Below are 21,325 nucleotides of genomic sequence, written 5' to 3' on the forward strand. Positions count from 1 at the left end.
GCTCCCCTTGAGAGAAAAGCCACACTCGCCCTTTTCCTCCACAGGACTTGGTAGTCTGTGTGAATGTCTTGTGTCTCATTCACAATATGGCGGACCCCACGAGCCAGGGTCTGCATCAGTTAATTATCCTCAATCATATGTACCTCCTTCCAGTTTGCTATAGCATAGGACCAACCCCTAAGCAGATAATTTTAATATTCAGGACCCTGTGTTAGATTAATGCATGAACAACCTCAACTCTGCATCCTTCCGTGTACCACACTCCTTTTATGTAACTTGAAACTTATCCCCACAAAAGGAGGATCTTGTTAGCCCACCATTGGATTCTGTATTCATCCATGTCACTAATGAATGTAAGTGGATGTGACTGAAACAGATGTTTAAAAAAGTGTTTGCTGGTTTGGGGTTGCTCTCTTCTGCATCATGAGAACATGTTTGGGCTACCTTCTCTGATGAGAAAAGACACCTGGAGCAGAGTCAAGTCATCTTGGTCATTCCAGTTAAAACCAGTCTAGGTCAGTCAATATCCAACCAATTCCCAGATACATGGGTGAACTCAGATGAGACTAGGAGAACCTCCTACATCAGCATATATCATAGGCACAAAGATGCCTGATCTCAATAAATGCTGAGCTAAAGAATTTTTAAGCCATAAGGTTTGAGGTCATTTGTTACACAGCACTATTGGAGCAAGAGATAACTGATACAAATACTGGTCATTTATTCACTCTTTTTCCAGGAAGATCCCCAATTTTTAAGGTAGGGATCCACCTCTCCACTATTCCTGGTCTATGTGGTCTGGATGAAAAGCCCCTCTACTCCCCTGCTTCCTAGCTATTCCTCAGTGACTACAAAAAATCTATATCATTGCCCTTATCACAATGATTTGTTCAGAGATGGGCACATGACAAAGTAAGTCAATCAGAGCAAAGCCTGGGATTTTTACTTAGAGAGAAAGAAAGGGTTATTGAGATCAATGATCCAAATCTTCCATTTTATAGTGTAAGCAACTGAAGCTATGGTTCAAGGACATCAATAGTGTAGAAGCAGCATTGGGTCTAGAATACAGTTCTCCTGACTTCTATCTGATTGATTTTGCTGCTATATCCCAGTGCCTCTTCAGAAAAGACAACAGGATGCCCAACTTCACTTCCTAATTTACTAATAAAGTCTACGTTGGCTATCTACAATGTGCTGTGGGCACCATGCAAGGTGTTGGGGAAGTTTGAAATGAATGAGATTTAGCTGGCTTAGCTTCAGAGAGACATACTTTCAAATGACTCAAATGCTTGTTTCAGTCTTGCTGCAATGGAATTTTCTACCCAGCAAAGAATCTCCTCCACTGACTGACTTCATGCCCTATAGGTTCCCAAGGAAGTTCATCAAAATTTCAGTGCTTGCTGTGTGGTTTTCAAAAGAGGCTGAACTCAGCAGCTGATGGGACTTGATTTTTATTTTAAAAATTCACCCCCTTATCCCCCACCTGCTCTGTACCAGCTCACCAGCAAACCAATAACCCAAATTAGAAAATGTCTAAAGACTGAATTTCATGAAATAATGTTTTAAGGCTGCTTTTAGATGAGTTCTTCCTCAAGATGTCTGCACTCCAACAGAACTGTAACCCAATTTACACATTTTTTTTTGCCTTGTTTCTTCTATAGCATCTCTTGGATGAACATTTATCACTAAATTATATCACTTTCTTAGGAAAGAGGAATAACTAAGATTTATTGAGTACCTACTATGTACTAAACACTGTTTTAGCCATTTTACCAACATTATCTCATTTAAACCCAATTAAGACAGGTGACAAGACAATATCATTTTTCCATGTGACAGATGAGGACCAAGGCCCAGAGATATGAAGTGATTTGGCTACTACATTATTCTGCCACAGATAATAGGTAGAGTAAGACAGCTAATCCAAGACTGTCCACCTCCAGCACCTTATCTTCCAGCTGTAGCCCCAGCTCAAACCCCAACTAAGAAAACAGTTTTATTTTAGCAAACAACAAAAAAATCACCTCTGGAGGAATGCTGGCATGTAAAAGTTGGTGTTCAAGAGCAAATTATGTTTGCATCTAGGATTGGGTCTTAGAAAAAGGTAGGTTCAAACTTCAGTGTCCATAAAATTATCCAGAGATGCATTTTAAAAATGAATGAAAAAAATGTGGAGACCCCTCACCCAATGGTTCCAGTTCCTTAGGACTGGGTGGGCCTAAGAGTTACACTTCTAGCAAGTGTTTCCAGTAATTTTGGGTCAAGTCTTTAAGCCACTCTTGAAGCCTGGGTCCTGGTCCTGGATGTGATGTAATTCTCCTGTGTGACTTTGAGCAACATCATTTACCTCAGGGGGACTCAGTTCCTTTATCTGCAAAAGCAGAAAAGCTGAGTGAAGCGTATTTTCTTTATTGTCTTCATTGAAATGCAATACTTGCATTGTTTCATAAAATTACTCCTCCAAACCCAATGGATATTATCATTGCTTCTGCTTTGGAAATGGTAGAAATGGATGTGCTGAGCATGTGAGTGGCTTGCATACAGCCTGATTCCGATCAGAGCCAGAGCAATTAAATCACAGTACTATGCTGGCAGTTTCCCCTAAGTTCAGTGTTGCAATGCAGCAGCACTAGACTAAGGGACAGGTCAGGTTCAAAGATTCATTTTGCAAAATGAACAGATTTCAAAAGACATTCCTTCATATTAATTAAGAGAGTCCAGTGGGCTTGAAGTGGTTGTGTCTTCTGTCCTGGGTTTCAAACAAATATGCCAGGAGTTCCCCAGGTTGGGCACGGGTGGAGCAACAGCAATGACCACTAGGGGGCGACCAGCATGGTAAACCTTCAGGATGATCATAGAAGAGTGCAAATTGGTGCTCTTCTACGATCACTTCTGAAGATTTGCCATTTCCTGTCTTGGCTGATAGAGTTACCTCCAAAATGACTTACAGTCAATGTGGGTGAAAGCAGAAACCCTGTACCTTGAGAGGCATTGTCCTTTCTTCTTCACAGCTACACCTTCCTTATCCAGCCTCCCCAGGTAACACTGCCCATTTCTCTGCTCATTCCCCATGTTTCCAAAGTGGGTTCCTAGCAACATTCCTGCCACTGGGTGTTAAGATACTAACTGGTTTTCCTGAAGAAATCAGACATCAACTATGTTTGGAAAATGATGGTTTATAAAGAGTTTGAGTTTTTGTTACCACAAGATTTTTCAGAGCCTTTCATTAATTCTTCTGATAATAGTAATAATATCAGAAATGGCCTTCATGCATATATACTTTCTATATGCCAGGCACTGTGACATGTGTTATACACAGTGTCTCATCTCATTCTTACATGGTGTTATCTCCATTTTATAGATCAAAAAACTAGGGGCTCAGATTGGTTGAGTGACTTGTGGAAGGTAACAAGAATACCAAATGATGGAGCCACAGCTGAAACACAGGTGTGTCTGAGGCTAAGCCCATCACACCCTGCTTATGTCTCTCATTCAAGAAGGTGGGAGGGTGTGGGAGGCAGGAGCCGTACAAACTCCCCAGCCTTGTTATCATGCCTCACAGAGATTCAGGACTCGGGGTCTACCGGCTAGAGGAGATCAGTGGCTCCCGGGGAACTTGGCCCCCTTCTCTCATCTCTAGCAGGCAGGATAAATAAAGGTGCACTTAGCAGTACAGGTGAAATTAGCCCGGTTTGGGTAGAAAAACAGCTTCCAAGATCTTGCTTTTGACCTGACTTGAACTATTTTTTAAATGAATCAGACAACAACAGGCTGATATAAGGACAGGGGTGCTGACTGCCTCTAAACGCTGTCACGGGAATCATAATGGCTTTGTTTTTCACAGGGAAGGGAAAAAAAGTTTATGTCTCAAATTAGTAGGTCTGTCATGTTCCAAATTGTTTGCGTTTCTAAAAATGGACATTGACATGTGAACAGTTATTATTTAATGCAAGACCCAAAAATCTGCCTCCTCAAGGCAACAACTGAGTAGTCAAGAGGCTCTCATTAGACACCTGGATCTAAAGCTCTGTCCCCTGACATGGGAATGCAGTGTAGTCTCTTTCCCTCCTCTCTCACTGCCCACCCTCCGAGAGCTCAGGATGTTTCTGAGCCTATGGGACTGTGATCAAAGTCCCCTCTTCAGAACCCTCAGCCCACATAAGATACCTGGAGACCTAAGCAAAGGGTTTTAGTTTCCAAACAAAATTTCTCTACTGCAGTGATTTTCAAAGTGTGGTCCCCAGACCTGCAGCATCAGTATCACCCCAGAATCAGGATCACCCCGGTATCACCCCAGTATCACCTGTTAGCAATTCAACCCATTGGGGCACCATCCACGGCCTGGTGAATCAGCATCCCTGGTGGGGCCCAGGGATCTGGGTTTTAACAACCCTCCAGGGTGTGCTGAGGTGTGCTCAGATGGCTCAGATGAGTGAGCTTCTGGTGGGCCCACTGCTCCGTCCTCCCCATTCACACACAGTCATTCACTATACTCCACAGTTTCTTAATTATCCATCCACTCTATTTTCTTCTCTCCTTCCTTTACCCACCCCGGTTCAGGTTACTGTCCACCTGCATGACTGCGAGGACCTCCAGGTGGGTGTCAGCAGTGCCAGCCCACTCTCTCCTAATTCAGTCTCCACTTGGAAACCAGAACTACCTTTTGAGAATACAAAATGGGTTGTGCCACTATCCTGCCTAGGGTCCTGGAATGTCTTCTAATTTCCCCCGTTCAAGGTCACTAAACAGTTCCAACTCCACCTCTTTGGGTCAGCTACAGCCTCCCCACAACCAATCCAACAAAGCACCAGGAGTGAAAAAGAAGAGATAAATCTCAGGTCTGTTCTGAAAAGAGATGCTTCCATCACACCCCAGTGGGAAGAAACTTAGGCATTACACTCAGGCAGACAGACACTGGTTCAAATTACAGCACTAGCACTTAGCAGCCCTGTGACTTCAGGCAAGTGAGACATGCTCGCTCAGATACCCAAGTCCTTATCTCCAAAGGGGAATGTAACCCTACACCACTGGGTCATCAGAGAATTAAATGATAACATAGCATTTTGGCACACAGTAGGGAGGTAACAAGCCATAGCTACCTCCTCCTGCTCACCCAGCTAGTTAACAGGCTCACGTCAACCAGCTCCTTAACTTTGGATGCTACATCAGGAAAGTTGAAAATAGCGTGCTGTTCCCTAAAAGCTTAATCATTCCCAAGACCCTGGGAATGTTTGTCTCTCTGTTTATCTCTCCCTCAGAAGTTATGTTTTTTCCCTGCATTAATTTACTTTTGCCATTTTCCCTAAGTAGCTTTCTGAGAAAAAACAACATTTCCTGGAGGTCTTATCTGGGATGATTTCTGGGAGTAACATTTTCCTTCAGGCAACATATACTAGGAAGTGCAAAGTAGTAATTCTTCAACAATGGGCTCCTAGCACACCAGGCTCCCCCTCAACACACACATGCACATACACACAAACACACACAACACCTATAACACTGGAACTTAGACGGACTTGCAGGTCCACCCAACATGGACACACGTGTGCACTGGTCATTGACAGATACCAGGACTCACTGTGCCTTCACTGATAAATATCAAATCCCACAACACCTGTACAAGAGAGCTAGAAAAAGCCATACGGTACCTTTTGGTGACTTAAGTGTCGCCACTGCCCAGTCACCATCAGAACTTCCTAAAAAATAACAATCGAGAGATGCTGATCTGTTTCTTGCTTCTTGGTTTTGCTCTTCCCTCACACCCAGGTGCTGCTGGAGGCCCCAGCTGGAGCCTCCAAGGGGGCCAGGCCTCAGGGGACACAGGAAACAGGGCAAAAAACCAAATGTGCAAATTAAATAGTGTGAGCACCTCTTTCTGCAAGGCCTTGAAGCAGTTGCAAGACAAAGCCTGCAGGGGTTCAAAAGAAGGCCCCCTGCAAAAGGCCTAGATGTTTTCAGGAATGTGAAGAGAGAGAATTCTTAGGCAGTGACTAGCTCTAAATTTCAACTATCTAAGCAGAGAAAAATCTGAGTTACTTGAGGTGACTTTGGTTAATGACAACACTCTGTTGAAAAAGAGATAAATTTTGATCCTCTTTTACCATAATCCCCCTCCTGAAAAGGTGAGGAGATGCATTATTAGTGTCAAATTCAAGGTAGGGGCAGACTCTGCTGACTGCAACTTTAAATGCTGAGTGGCCGCTATGTTTGAAAAATACTGTTGAATGAATGAATGCATACAAGTTTCTCCAAGGTGTCACTTTTCCTAAGGTACACCAATTCCCCTAAAAGCTAAGCTGGTCATCTGAGAATTCTATAATGCCTGGATTTTTGGTTATATATCATTTTCTCCAAATTGAATTCCATTTCAGAGGTTCTGAATGTGCACTGAGGGACTCACATTATTAGCAGAACCCCATGGGGACCATTTTCATAAGGTAAAAGATGGCTATTGGCATGCAACCTATGCTTGTCCTTGGTAGACCTTCTCTGTAAGACGGTTTTACTCAAAGCAGGGCAAACCTGCCCGCGTGTCTTTGCAGCAGCTACTGCTCATTGGCTGCAGGCCTGACCAATCAGTATCCACCACCAGCTCCCCTTTTCTTTCTTAGGAATCTACCTGTACGGACCAAGTTCTTAACATTTCTGCATATTTTCCAGAGATACATCAGGCTGCCAGCTGAGAGCAGACGCAGGGAACAGTGTGTGATCTCAATGATTACAGGGCACAAATCTGGTCCCATTTAGACATTTCCGGTTGACCTCTCAGGCATGCCAAAGGAGGCTCAAATTGCCACATTTCCCCTGCGGATATGAACTCTACACCCTCATCACTCACAGCAGAGGGGAAATTGGAATGACAGGAAAAGAGCGACAAAGTTAAAATTAAGTGGGACCCGCCTGAGATGACTTCATGTTTCTTCTTCCTCTGAGCCGACGTCATTGACATCTGGAAATAGTGATGTGGCCCCAGATCTTCCTGTGTGGGTGGAAGCAAGCCTGACCATCACTGAGCCACTGACCTCAAAGAAGCCACTGCACCCCCAAGTCAAATCCATCAGTTTGCCTTGAAGGCAGGAGCCACGCTGGAGTCACCCCTGTCCCACTACCTAAGCCAGGGCTTAGCTCCAGCAAGGCAATGACGAGTTTTATTTCATAAATCCATTGCTAATAAGGGCACTTAATCAGATAGCACCTAGGCTCTCAAAAGATATAGTTATAAGGTTTCACTGTGTACTTGGTGGCACTACTGCACATTAGATAAGTATTTTGGGGGTGACAAGTTAAATTCTTATTTAAAAAGGGATGGGCCTAAGGCATTGAGAAAGAGGCATGAGGGAACTTTCTGAGAGAGGGAAATATTTCTCACCCTTACTGGGATATTGATTACCCTAGGGAATGTATATTTCAGTAGTTACACTATTCTAAAGTTATGAAATTATGATCTGTGTACTTTCACTACATGTAAATTATACTTCAACTAGAGTATACTTTAAATATGTTTATCTCAATTATATGCATCATCATGGGAAAACTTTTGCCATCAAACAATGAAAAACAGTTCATGTAAAACAGTTTTTGTAAGTCTTCCCTTACAAAAAGAGGAAAATGGGCTTCTTCCATCTTTTTTGTTGTTGTTATGTCCTTTTGATGCCAGAAATTGCTGTCTTTCTACGAAATGACAGCATCATTTTGTAGAAAGAACATAGGATTCTGAATCAGGCAATCCTGAATATGACTCTCATCTCTGCCATCTACTAAAAGTGTGACTCTGGGAAAATTACTCAACTATACGGGAGCCTCACTTTCCCCATCTGCAAAATGTTGAGACTAACACAGACGTGTAGTATTTGGGAGTTCAGTGGTTCTAGCTCTCTTTCTGCCATATCTTAAAATAAAAAGTAACTAGCAGAGGCCAGTACACGGTTGATGTCCTTATGCATCATTTAGGGTTTTCACACCAAAAAGAAGAGTGACGAAGGAAGTCCCACCATGTCTTAGTGTGCTGTTGCTGTGGTTTTAAAAAATGCTATTGGAAAATATAAAAGGGTTCCAGCAAAATAGTCCATCATCTGTCAAATCGTAAAAAAGAAAATATTTTCTTGTTACAATTTTGAATTAAAAATGAAGGTCCCACAGCATTTATCAATCATGCTGGCTCATCCTGTCTCTCTCGCTAGGTAACCAAAGTTGCACTGAAGCATCTAAAGGGCCCATCCTCAGGAACCTTTGGCGGCCAAGGATTTAAACTCTCAGGCACCTAAGAGGAAAAACTGGACTTGGGGCAATGGGTGATAAACGGAAATGTTGGGGCAATTTTCTGTTTGCAAAGCCCATTAGGAATTATAATTTTAAACAATGTAGTATTTCACCAGTTCTGGAAGCAGGATTAACCCCTCTCTGAACTACCAGGTGACACTTGGAGATATTTTGACAAACACCTCTGTCTTGTAAACACTGACCTATGAGGAGCCATAAAGTGGGTCTTCACATTGGAACCACCCCTCACATGGGTGGCTCAGGCCAAAGAAGTCGTGTGCTTAACTAAAATTTTAGGTGACATTTTGGCTCCATCTATCACAAGAAACACTTCTCAAGTTCAGTCTTGGGGGAAAATATTTCTAAAGTGTTTGAACCCACATTTCTGACTTAGTAAGGAGGTTTAACTGAGTGAAACAGAATCTTCCTTTAATAGACTGTAGCCATTCACCTGGGCGGGGTCCTTGCCGTCCAGGAGGGAGAACAAAGAGGTATGGGCTGCCTCTTTGCTGGTCCTTGGAAAAGTCATGTGCTGTTGGCTTACTTGCTTGTTTACTTCATGAGATTCCCGAGGTGAGTTTGCTTTCACGCATGTCTTTCCCTTCCAACTGAATGAAAGATGTGCATCTAACTATTTCCTTCGAAGTGCAATCCGGGCAAATGTATGTTAATCAAGGTACCGGTTTATCTTGGTGATTCAGAGAAAAATGTGAGAAACAAACAACTCTGGTCTAGAGATTTTAATATGTGGCAAAATTTACTAAGGACTGACTGGAGACCAGGTCAAGTACTTTCCATGCACTACATCATTAAATCTTTCCAACAAACAATTAGCTGTGTACTTTATTATCTTCATTCTACAGATGGGAAAACTGAGACTTCAGGAGGTTAAGTAATTTCTTCAGTTATTTGAAAACGCCTGAACTAGATCTTAAACTTAGTCCTGACCAGTTGCAGAGGCCATGTGACATTCTGCCACCTAGCTGATTCCCTCATGCACCTGATTTGATGCGGTGCCTATCACATAGTATTATTCACTGGTTTTACAAACATGTATTGGGATCACTTATCAAGTTCCCCATATGGTGCTAGATGCTGGGGATACAGTGATGAGTGGGGCAGACCTGGTTCATGTCTCAGTGAGACCTACAATAAAGGGACACCGTATGAAATGTTTGGGGATTGAATAAATAAATGATTGACTGAATAAATGAATGAACAGAACAAATGGTAAGTCAATCCCATTGCTTGTTCTTGTACAGAGTCCAGTGAGGTTAGCCTCTGACATTTCCCTAGTGTTTGGTAATCTTTTACCGATAACTGGGCAGTGAAGCCCTTGGAAACAGAGATGATTCTGCAGTTACATGCTATGTATAAGCAGATATTACACGCCCAAATTCCTGAATTATAGATAGAAAAGAGCTCTCTTTGAGCATAAATGAATGTAATTTCAACAAGCAAATAAAAAATTAAAACTAAATAAAAGGAAAAAACAACAGTTACTCCCCTCTTCTCCCCAGGATTCAAAGTGAATGAGCATGACAATTTAAAGGCCGGCCCACAGGTATTCTAAAAACTAGAATGAGTGGACTTACTTAATTTTCTAATTTTAAAATCAGAATGGAGGGAGCTTAGAGACCACATAATTCAGCTTCCTCATTTTTCAAATTAACAAAGTTGCATCAGAGAGTTTCAGTGACTACCGCAAACCCACTTGATGTTCTGGACATTAAAGGCACCAAGAGAAATTTACTTTTCAGAGGAATTTTTAAACTTGGCAGTTCACTCTAAAAGCTGTCTAAGCCTCAGTCTCCTCTTATTTAATGAATTGATATTTGTATAAAATGAGTCTGGTTATCAGAGGTTGCTGAGTCTTTAACAGCAAACCATTTTTTAAACAACTTTTCCCCTGGGTAGTAATGATTTCATTAATGACATGAATTTCATCATTCACACCATGGTCACATTGTGACTTAATGAAGAACCCTTGAAAGAACGTTCATTATGGGATTTGCATGGCATTTGTGCAGGCAGACGCTGGACTCCTTGGTAACCCATTGAGTCAGGCAGTCCCTCAGTCAGCTCCTCACTGGACCTCCACTCACTAGAGATTCACAAGACCATCTGTGACTCAGCTAAGGACTGTGGACTCCCATAATAATAAGAAAAAAAGGATGGAGTAGAAGGTCATACCAATCATATCCAGGGTTGGGGAGCATTCCCCAAGTGAGATCCTTTATAGTTTTTAGAAGACATAGAGGTGCTGCGTCCTTCCAACTATGCTATTGTTGGACTCTTGTCAAAGACAAGTTCATTCATTCATTCAACATACATTTTCAGGAGTTCTTCCTTTGTAGAAGAAAGGATTATTCAAAGAGTGTTAAATATATTTTCATACGGCAAATTTAATTCCAAATGCACTGCAGACATTTGCTCTGCACAGGGCCCTGAATAAATCCTGAACTTGGAAATCAAAGAACTCTGTGCTAATATCCATCCATTATTTACCCCAAGAGATAATGGATTTTGAAAGGGGGAGGGCATGAGACACTGAGCCTAAATTGAACAAATGAGTTTTTTAAGGTAATGTGACCAGTTCAAACAGAAAAAGACATCTGGAGTGATTTTTTTAGTGCCAAACGAAGAATCAAATATAAAAGCAGACACTATTTATTACCTAAATGCAAGGCTCAGAAAGGGAGGCAGGCCACCAAATAGTGCATGAAGCTTCCACAGTTATATCAGCACAGATGCCCTGACTTTTTTTCTCCTAGGCAACAGCCCTCATCCCTTCCTAGTAAAGTCTATTTGAACATGCTTAAGATGCATATGCTATGCAAACACACAATATGGAACAGAAGAATCTGTGGTCATGGGATACAGATGAGGGTTGAATTGGGTATAGAAATTCAACATGAAATATAGAGAATTGGTGTGTAAGATCTTATGAAGCTTCAGATTTAGAAAAGCCTGTGCCAGTCTGCACAACCTCCGTCCTTGGTATCATAAATTTGGCTCAACCCCTCTTTGAATGTTTCCATCCAGAAGTCCTAGGAGATCTGGGAATATAATTTCTAAAGATAGAGTTCTGGTTCAAACACTTACTAAGTTTCTAGTATGTGCCAGGCTCTTTGCTGGGCACCACTATGGTTGTTTTGTGAGTTTGTGAGTTTTCTGATGTTTGTGGACCATGGCAACCACAAGCATCATAGACACGTGACATGTCTGCACTGTGGTTTCTGGTGCAAGTGTATAACACCATTAGATAAACTGGTATCATACTGGCATCAGTCAGCTAGTGTCTCCCATTGCATCTCTAATGAGGGGCTTGGAAGTTGCGGGTAGAAGCTGACAATAAAAGCAAGCACGTGGTCTTATGTTTGCCCAAAGTCTGACTTAGCTGTGGCTGCTGCTTTCATCCAATAGAAATCTGCTGAGTACATTCTTGCGGGTCCCTGACCCGTCAGTGTGGTCACTGACACACTCCCTCATGTACGAGTGAGGGGGAAATGACTGAAGGAGGACCAGGGCTGTGGGAGGGTAGTGGCAGGAGCATAGGCTCCAGAGTAATAAAAAACTCAGCTCTGTTGCCCACAGGCTGCTTGATTTGGAGAAAGTTAAAGTAATCTCCTTGGGTCTTATTTCTTAATCTGAAAATTGGGACAATAATTGTGTCTTCATCTTTGGATCACTGTAAGAATGAGACAGTGTATAAAAGGCCTAATGCAAGGTCTTACGCTTGATAAGAGCTCAGTTAGTAATAGCTCCAGGCTGCTTACCCCAGTAAATATTTACATCTTGAAAAGCAGAAGCTTCCTGGGATAGGGATGTTATGTTTCTCAGAGATAGGATGACTGTGTGGATAATAAATGCTACCCACTAAAGGAGAAGGCATTTAGAGACCCAGTGTCCTGGATTCTGTCTAGATTCCCTGAGGGTTCACCAGGGCAGATGGTGGATGATGGAGGGGCTGCAGTGTCAGTGGGACCAAATGAGCACACAAACCCTCCTTCCCAGGAGAAAGTCCCATCATGTCTCCTTGCTCACCCACCCTGCCCCACACAGCAAGGTAGGTCTTGATCTGGTTCTTAGTAAACTGTATCCCAGGTAGAGATACCTAGAATATATAGATAGGCAGAATGACAGATAGATAAGGAGAAAAAGAGACAGAAAGAGAAATGAAGAGACAGATTTTGAGAGATAGATGAAGAAAGAGAGAAATTAGAAAGATAGAAAAGAGAGTACAACAAAGTTGGAGAGAGATATCTGGAAAGAACAGATAAGTAGGGGAGAGAGAGGAGAAACAAAGTGTCACTTACCGACAGCCTTCAAGGAGGCGTACTTGTTGAGCTCTTTGCCAGGAGGCTGCTGTTCATAGGGGTTGGAGATCTGGCCCAGGTTGGGGTATGAATGTGGATGGCCCATCTGCTGCAGCAAAGGGGAGGTGGGCACTGCGTTGTTCATCTGGGTAGAGTCTGGAAATGACGAGACAGAGGGAGTGGTCACAGGCAGTGCAGATCCTTCTGCCCATCCCCACCACATTGCCATAGTCATTGAGACCAAAACTCATAACCCTTTGGAGACCTGAGAGAAACAATAGCAGAGGATATGCAGACACCTCAGGATCAATCATTGCAGGGACTATTGGTTATCAAAATACATGAATAAAAAGGTAAGCAACTTCAGCAATAGCCAAGGAGATGCAAGTCAGGACAAACATGAGACTCTATTACTTTGCCAAGAGATTGGCAAAAATTAAAAAGATTGAAAGACACCAACACTGGCAAAGATATTGGGCAGCCCCATAAACTGATGGTGGACGTGCGATTCGCTGTATTTGCAGAAGGGAATCTGGGAGTGGGTGTTGAAATTTAAAGTGCATGTGTATGTTGACCAAATAATACCATTCTAGGGACTGAGCATTCAGAAATATAAGCACATAATATAAGGATATTTGTTCAGAGATATTCCGTGCACCATTGTTTGTAAAGTGAAAAAACACACAGAGAGAAATAATCTGAACTCCTATCAGTATGGGAATTTTTTCATTTTAATATTCATTTATTTTATTTTACTACTTTTGATCATTCTACTTTTGATCTTGTTCATTCTCTTATTCTCCTTCACTGTTTCATTTTAAATTATGTAGTAATTGATATATATACCAAATATACATACACATATATGTAAGTTATTAACCCACCGGCCAACTTAGGAACTAGAATATAATCCATGCTCACAAAATTCTTAAATAAATTATTGTACATCCATATTGTGCATATAGCATATACATGCATATGATGGGATACCATTCATTCATTAGAAAAAATGAGTTGAAAATCTGTTAACTCTATCAATGTCAAATTGGATAGTGTCTTAGGGTTTCATATTGTTAAGAGGAAGAAAGAAAATGTCAAAGCAAAGAAAATAGTATAGCATTTTGGTTAAAGAAAAGAAAATCTATGCATATTTTTGTATGCTATGGTTTACAAAGACAGAAAACATATGTCAAGACACAAAAACTGAATATTGGCTACTTTTGGAAAATGAGATTTGTGGGGAGAGAGTTTCAAGAAGGTTTCTCTGAGGAAGTGTTCTTTGAGTTGAGATCGAGTGATACAGATTTCAGTTAAGTGTGGTAGAAGGTAGAAGGTGCTGAGGAGGCTATTGCAGGCAGAGGAAACAGCATGGACAGGATCCATGAGGAGCTGGAGAAAACACTTCATTCTCAGAGATTGGAAAAACACTCCCTGACCTTTAGCCAGGCATGGCTGGAGGGCAGGATGTGGGAGATAGGACGAGCTGGGACTAGAGAGGCTGGCAGGCCCCAGTAGACCCTGGGAAGGGTTTCCATCTTCACCCTGATAGCAATAGAATGGAGGCAGAAGTGAAATGGGAGACAGGGGTCAAGGTGGCATAATCATGGCTCCATTTCAGGCAGGAAATGTGGATTCCTTCCAAGTTCATGAAGCACATATGCAAATCCCAATAAACTTGGCACTACATGCTGGTGGTGCCTTGAAAGATTCCCAGCACATGTACCCATTTCTCAGCTTCTGGGAACAGCTCACAGCTGCTCCTAGTATCCAGAGAATCACTCTCTAGGCTGATGGGAGCCATGACAGAAGGCTTAGTGTGCTTAATGCACCTCACCTTCACCACCTGGGGTGGTTAGCAACAAATGTCTGGCTGACACTAAGGTAAGAAGACCAGCCCAAGGTGGGTATGAATTATGGAGCAAGGGATATCACAGAGCTCCCAAGGACTGGGACAAGTGTAGAACAGGGGTTGGCATCTTTTTCTGTAAAGAGCCAGATTGTAAATAGTGCAGGCTTTGTACAACAGTCTCAGAGACTGTTGTAACTACTCAACACTGCCTTTGTAGTAAGAAAGCAGCAGAATAAACATTATGTAATTAATGGGTGTGGTTGTATGACAATAAAACTTAATTTAGAAACACAGGTAGTGGTTGGATTTGGTCCAAGGGCTGTAGTTTGACAGCCTCAATCTAGACTTTATCTGAGACTGAGATCCTTAAGTGTGACTCCTTTATCTTTAACATTTTTGTTTTCCTCATAACCTTAGAGGTATGCATGCGTGTGTTTGTGTGTTTGACCTCAAGGTCACTCCCTCAAGTCTCTTGCTCTGAACCTCTCTCTTAAGTGCTTCTTCTAGACAATTGAACCCATGACATGCATGGAATAGCTGGGATTTAGAAACCAATAAACATAAATGAAAAGAAGTAGGAATTCCACAGCTGAGGCACAGAGATAAGGAGGGTATTTTTATCACTGCACATGCATAGGCCATCACACAAGCCCAACTGTCTAATGGAAATGTAAAAGATAAACCAAGCACTCAGCCTGTGGCCAGCATTTGAGAAGGCAGGTATAGCATTGTCCCACAATAGCTTTTTGGCTAAGACTCAGCTGGGGCACAGGAGCCTGAAGATTAGTGAAGTAATGGTGGAAAAGGAATTGTATAAGGTACTGCTTTCACTGTACCCAGGACCCCAGGATCCTGTGACATTTCCTTTCCAGAGCAACCTGCCAGGGAGGTCTGTCTGCTTCCTCTGGGCATATCAGGCCAGATATATTTTGTGTCCAAATGTTTGTCCATTTGGAAGTGGCTTACTGTAAGTTCTCATTGTTTTCTGTTCTGTGTTTTTCCTCATGATATGTATTTTCTAGTGGACAGCTACTGTCTTTGTGTGTTCAGAACCACCACTTCCTTTGGCCGCCTGCTTCATCCCCATTTGAGTCATGAGACAAGCTGCCAATCATGGTAACTACCTTAGTTTGGGTTTCCCCAGAAGAAGTCACTGAGATAAGGACTCAAGAGCAAGCAAGCATAAATGGAAGGTGATCTCAGGAAAGAATATTAAAAGGGGTAGGGGAAGTGAAACAGGGAAGAAAAAACAGCACATAAGGAGTGTAATGCCAACCAAGAGGCAACTGTAAACTGGAGTTTAATCCCACTCTGGAATTCTGGTATGTTGATGAGGAATGCATGTCTCAGAATTCTGTCACCACAGGGCAAAGGAGCACCTTAGTATTTATTCGCTAACTCCTATTAGTCACTGGTTGAGGGCTGGGAGAAAGAAACTCCTCAGCACTTGCAACCTGCCATGGTCATGGGCAAAGTGAGCTAGCAGTTGGAAATCAGGGCGGTACTTCATTCTTTTGGCCACAGAAGTGAGCATGTGACCCAAATCAGACCAATCACAATACCTCCTTCTTCTCAGTCATTGAGCCAGGAGTATATGATCTAGGCTGGGCCAGAGTTCTTCCCTGAATTTTTCTGTTTGGAACCTTTGATGTCCAGGAGCTAGGAGGCCATGAAGTCAAGTGAGTTTGAATCTATCACATGGAAAAAACCTTTTTTCATTGTGAAGAAATAGGGGCAATGGAAGGGAAGCAGAGTAGACAGGGAAACCCCTTTCTAAATAAGCTGGTGTGCTTTGGGATTACTGTCACTTGCAAAGTAGACTTTTGACCAGTGTGATTGTTACCTGGAACTGATCATAAGGGAGGCCACCCATGGGGCTATAAGGCAAGGTCAGAGGACTGTGTCAGATGGAAAAGGCATTATCCCTGGGCTTTCTACAGAGCTTCAGTAGATACTTCAAACAGCAAATTTCTTCAGTGGTGCATAAAGAATGCTCAAGGATATTCATAAGCTAATTAACTAATGTCTTAATGGTAGGTCTCCCCTTTTTTTCTGGAAATAGATCCCAACCACTAGCTTGTCTGGTTACAGAGTTGACACCTCCTCAGCCCATTAGCCAGTGGGAGTTCTTTCTCCCATCTCTTTGCTCCCTCGGTCCCAGACCCCACCCACTAGGCTCAAATCCTACTTTCAGGTGGGTCAGGAGAAATGCTAAACACTTCATTTAAAAAAAAATCTGTAGAAATGTTCCTCACCACGTGGGACAGCCTTTTATATTATTAAACAGAATATTTAATATTCCATTACAAAGTATTTGCTTTTGGATGATTCTCCCAAGTCTTGAGCTACCTCAAGGGCATGACAGAGATGGCCCACCAATGTGATCCTTCACAAAAGAATAGACGAGGCTGCCCCAAAGTTCCTGCTTTCACATTCAGAACCACAGGAAGCAAATTTCTGGCAGTTTTAGATAGTCATTTTGCACTAGCTTCCAGGCATTGAATATTCAGAAATATTGAAACTAGTCTCAGGGCAGCAATCAAGAATTATTAAACAGACGTTTGTGACTGGGTTTTTTTAATGCTATTTTCATTTTACTGAACAGGAAGATGGGCCAGACCTCTCAACTCAGTGTCTCAGTGAGTTTTCCACAAATATATCCAGCTAAAGAGGAGACACCAAAGCATAGATAAGAAGTAAGCCCAGGTTGGCATCCAAGAAAATAGAATAATAGGGTGAGTGAAGAGTGGGTAAGATCAGGGTTATAATCTGCAAATGCTGCCCTTGCCAATTGAAATAGATAGATATGAATGTATATATATTCTTTTGCACAGTCATGGCCTTAAAGGGAATCCAGCAGGACCCAACAGTGTGTTGTTCTCAGCAGTATCATTTCTCTTCTAGACACACTTTGGGCTCACCTCACCTGTTTAGAAAGGTATTTCCTACCCAATGCCACACGGCTTTCCCTGCCACATTATAATTTTGCAACTCGTTCTGAAGCTTAGAAATAATTAAGAAGTTGATGTTCTGTGATACTGCCTTCTGTCAAGATGCTCAGTCAGCAAACACAAAGTTGATGGCATCCCTGTGCTTTGCTTCCTAAGAGAAAAGAGGGGTCTCATGTATTTAATGATCCTCTTTTTTTCCCAAAGAATAATTCAGTTACTCTAATTGGAAGCATCTGGCAGACTTACACCAAGGTAACCACCATGTAAGTGTCATTATGCTGTGATACATCTTAGTCACCAGAGGTATGGAATGAATGCAATTCAGATAGGGTCACTTAAGGTAAAAATGATCAATTACAAACACTGGGATAGTACTCCAGGGTTTTCAGTACAAAGGAGACAAGTAACTACTATCCAAAACTTGACCAATTTGGCTCATCTTGGAAGAAAGGAAACAATAGTAAGTCTGTCAAGACATATCACAAGGAAAAATAGCACAGGAAGGAATGAGGTAGTGAGATACTATTGTTTTGTGGAGCATATATTATGTGTCAATCACTTGATAGAGAATTTCTTTGTATCTGTAAGCATGTTTATTTCGTTTATTCATTTATTTTTTTTAGATTCCACATATAAATAAAATCATATGGTATTTGTCCTTCTCTGTATGGCTTATTTCATTTAGCATGATGTCCTCTAGGTCCATCCATGTTGCTGCAAATGGTAAGATTTCGCTCATTTTTATTGCTGAGTAATATTCCATTGCATATGTCAACTAATGGTCATTGGTGCCAATTCAATACCAACAGGAATCCCCCCATTTGGGGTGCTGTAAAGAAGAAAACTTTATTTATTGCAAAGCAGCTCAATTGCAATACAGCATGGCTGTGAAAACAGCATGGCTGTGAAAACAGCACAGCTGTTTGGTGGCCTTGGGTCCAGACCCCTCTCCATCTAAATAGTTCTGCTCTTCTCCATGCTGCTCTGCTTTGCTCTGGCAAGACATCTCCAGTGTTTCAGCTCAGCCAGGGAGACACAGTCTTCAGTAGAAAGGGAACGTGTGCTGCCATAGCCAGAGGAAAGCTGGCTTATATGGACAGAAGTCCCTGCCTCTGCTCCCTGACTGGTCTACCCTCATGCAAAAAAGGACTCCAAATCCTCACAGTTTCGTTGGTCCAAAAGTCACTGTCTTGATTGGTCAGATAGAGCCAGTCTAATTGTTCCGAGCTGCACAGCTCTGATTGAATGGGGAAAGCCTCAGTCCTATTGGTTGAAATTTGATTCTGGGAACTCCTTTAAAAGGGCTGGTGCAGATGGGAGAAAGACAATGCAGGCAGGCAGTTCAGTGCAGAGGCAGGTAGTTCCCTGCTCAGGCAGGTAACTCAGTGTGGCTTCTCTGTGAAGTGCAGCCTGCATGAGAAGCCTCTGTGTAGAAATAGCTGCTAGGAGTTGTCTTTAAAATTTTGAGCCCAGATAGCCACCAGGAGCCCTTCTTAGTAGGTGTTTTTTTTTCTGTCACGGTTAACATACATATGTATTGATACCATATCTTCTTTATCTACTGTCTATTGATGGGCACTTGAGTTGCTTCCATATCTTGGCTATTGTAAATAATGCTGCAGTGAACAGAGAGGTGCATGTATCTTCTCAAGTTAGTGTGCATTTCTTTGGATAAATACCCAGAAGTGAACTGCTGGGATTTATAGTAGTTTTATTTTTAATTTTTTGAGGAAACTCCATACAGTTTGATGGTTGCCAGATTTGGAGGTTGGAGTGGGAGTATGGGTGAAAGGGGGAAGGGATTAAGATTTACAGATTGCCAGATATAAAAACAGTCATGGGGATATAAAGTACAGCACAGAGAATACAGTCAATAATATTGTAATAATTGCATATGGTATCTAGAGTGGTACTAGATTTACTGGGCTGATCACTTCGTAAGTTATATAAATGTCTTATCACTGTGTTGTATACCTGAAACTAATATAATATTGTATGGCAACTAAAACTATTTTTTAATTTAAAAATAAGTAATTTTACAAAAGAACTTCTTATGCATTATCTCCCCACACCAACCCTATGAGATAGTGATATAGGGACAATATTTTTTTCTGAAAAAGGACACATTTTATTTAGATAAATTAAAAGGGTTGTATTACTGATATGAAGTAAGCAAAGGTCAAATCAAGTCATGAACCTTAAATTTACTCCCCAGATAGAGCCAAAACTGTTTATACTTGACTGAAATAACTCCACTAAAGCAAAGTAGATTGGCATTTCTTAATGGGAGAAAATGACAAGGTAGGTTAGATTCATATAACAAACAATACATGCTCCATGAAGTCTCAGGAATACCCAAGTGTGTTCTGGTTTGGATATGAAAGAAAGGACAGCCTCTAGCTGGTGTTGACAAGCAAGTCAATGAGGTGTGTAGCAAATGAAAACTGTCACTAAAGACAACTCAACAGCAGACCATTCTGAGTTCAGCCCATCACAGTCAAAATTTGCAACTGTGACTCGCAAGACCAGCAGGGGTGCTGAGAGTGTTCTGCCCAGCAATGTAAAGTGAGGCAACACCATGGGAGGGAAAGGAGCCAGCGGGTGAAGAGTGCCCATTCTTTAGCTTTGCTGTTGCAGATGCATTCCTAATGCCAGACCCCTCTCTGACCTTGAGACACTACAGTCATCCCTAAGCTGGGCTCTCTCTTCTTTTGGTTCTTTTCTTCCTACAAAACCTTTTTGCCTTTCTGACTTATGGGAAGGCCCTTTAAGTAAACATTTTACTAGACAGTACAAGAAAAAAGAAAAAAAGGACCAAGAAACAGTACTTTGGGTAACTTAGGAAAGCAGTTACTTAGGGAGATGCCAGAGTGAAAGAGTCAAAGTATTTGAAACCAAAAGCAAACCATCACTACCTTTCTCTAAGAGCTGAGATGTGGCAGGTGAGGCTTAATTACAGCTGAACACAAGTCACAGGTTGGAGAAGTTAAGACAATTTACAAATAAAAATCTCAAATTAACTCTGAATAATAGGCTTCTGAGGCTCTTCTTAAACCAATGAATCTGCTCAACTTAGAACAAAGGAGTTCAAGATGCCCTAGTTCTGCTTGGGAAATAAGGCACTTCCCCAGGCAGTATGATAATGGCATTCATAATCTGAAAGTGTAGCAAGAGCACCTCTGCCAAATTTGGTAGGGGGAGAGGATGGTACTATGTCTGGTTCAGGGACGATGCTAGCCAGAGAAGCTTGAGGCAAGAACAGATGATAAACTAAAAAAACTGAGTCTTCCATGGAGAGCCATCTGATATGAAGGAAGAGTACATGCAACAAAGAGTTAAGGTGTCCTCAAAACTTCTGCTTATGAATAAGAATTTGAAACTAAAAAGGACAAGCTACATTACCCTCAAGTATATTTCATATAAATCAGTTCACCAAAAAATGCCTTCCAGGTATAGACAAACTATTTATGCTACAGTATATACAAATATAGAGGTATAGTTCAATTTATTGCGAGAATGTTGTTTGGTTGTTATAAAATTGGTCAGAGTAAACACATTAAAAGGGGAAGGGGTGTGGAAGGCAGCCAGAAGAGTAATCTTCAAGTTACCTAAAGAGCCAGGATAATTTTATACTATATTTTAACCTTTCCAAGAAAGTGAAATAGCTAAGACAGGCAAGGAAAAAAATTAAAGAGAGAGGTATAAGCCATAATGAGGTATGCAGGCACATTTATGGGAAAATATTTCATCTTGCTTTAACTAAATTTTAATATTTCCAGAAAAAAATCTAGGTTAGCCATCACCAAGCTGGATATCACATAATGAAAGAAAACCAGCCCTTACATAGCTAAGGGTGTCCGGCTGCATCCATGGCTACTTGGACCAAGTTAAAATAGAAATGAGCTCTGCTAAAGAAGTCCATGCCAGAGTACCCTCTCTAGTTTCTC

General features: G+C 41.7%; 1 protein-coding gene across 1 annotated transcript in view; it reads right to left on the reverse strand.

Annotated features, from left to right (window-relative positions):
* SHISA9 (shisa family member 9) overlaps positions 1 to 21,325 on the reverse strand; it is a 288,724-nt gene that overhangs the window by 14,125 nt on the left and 253,274 nt on the right. The window contains exon 3 of the mRNA XM_036020919.1: positions 12,579 to 12,734. Coding sequence (XP_035876812.1) covers positions 12,579 to 12,734 — 156 coding nt within the window. The remainder of the gene's footprint in view (positions 1 to 12,578; positions 12,735 to 21,325) is intronic.

This window comes from Phyllostomus discolor, chromosome 3, assembly GCF_004126475.2.
Source record: "Phyllostomus discolor isolate MPI-MPIP mPhyDis1 chromosome 3, mPhyDis1.pri.v3, whole genome shotgun sequence".
NCBI classification, from domain to species: domain Eukaryota; kingdom Metazoa; phylum Chordata; class Mammalia; order Chiroptera; family Phyllostomidae; genus Phyllostomus; species Phyllostomus discolor.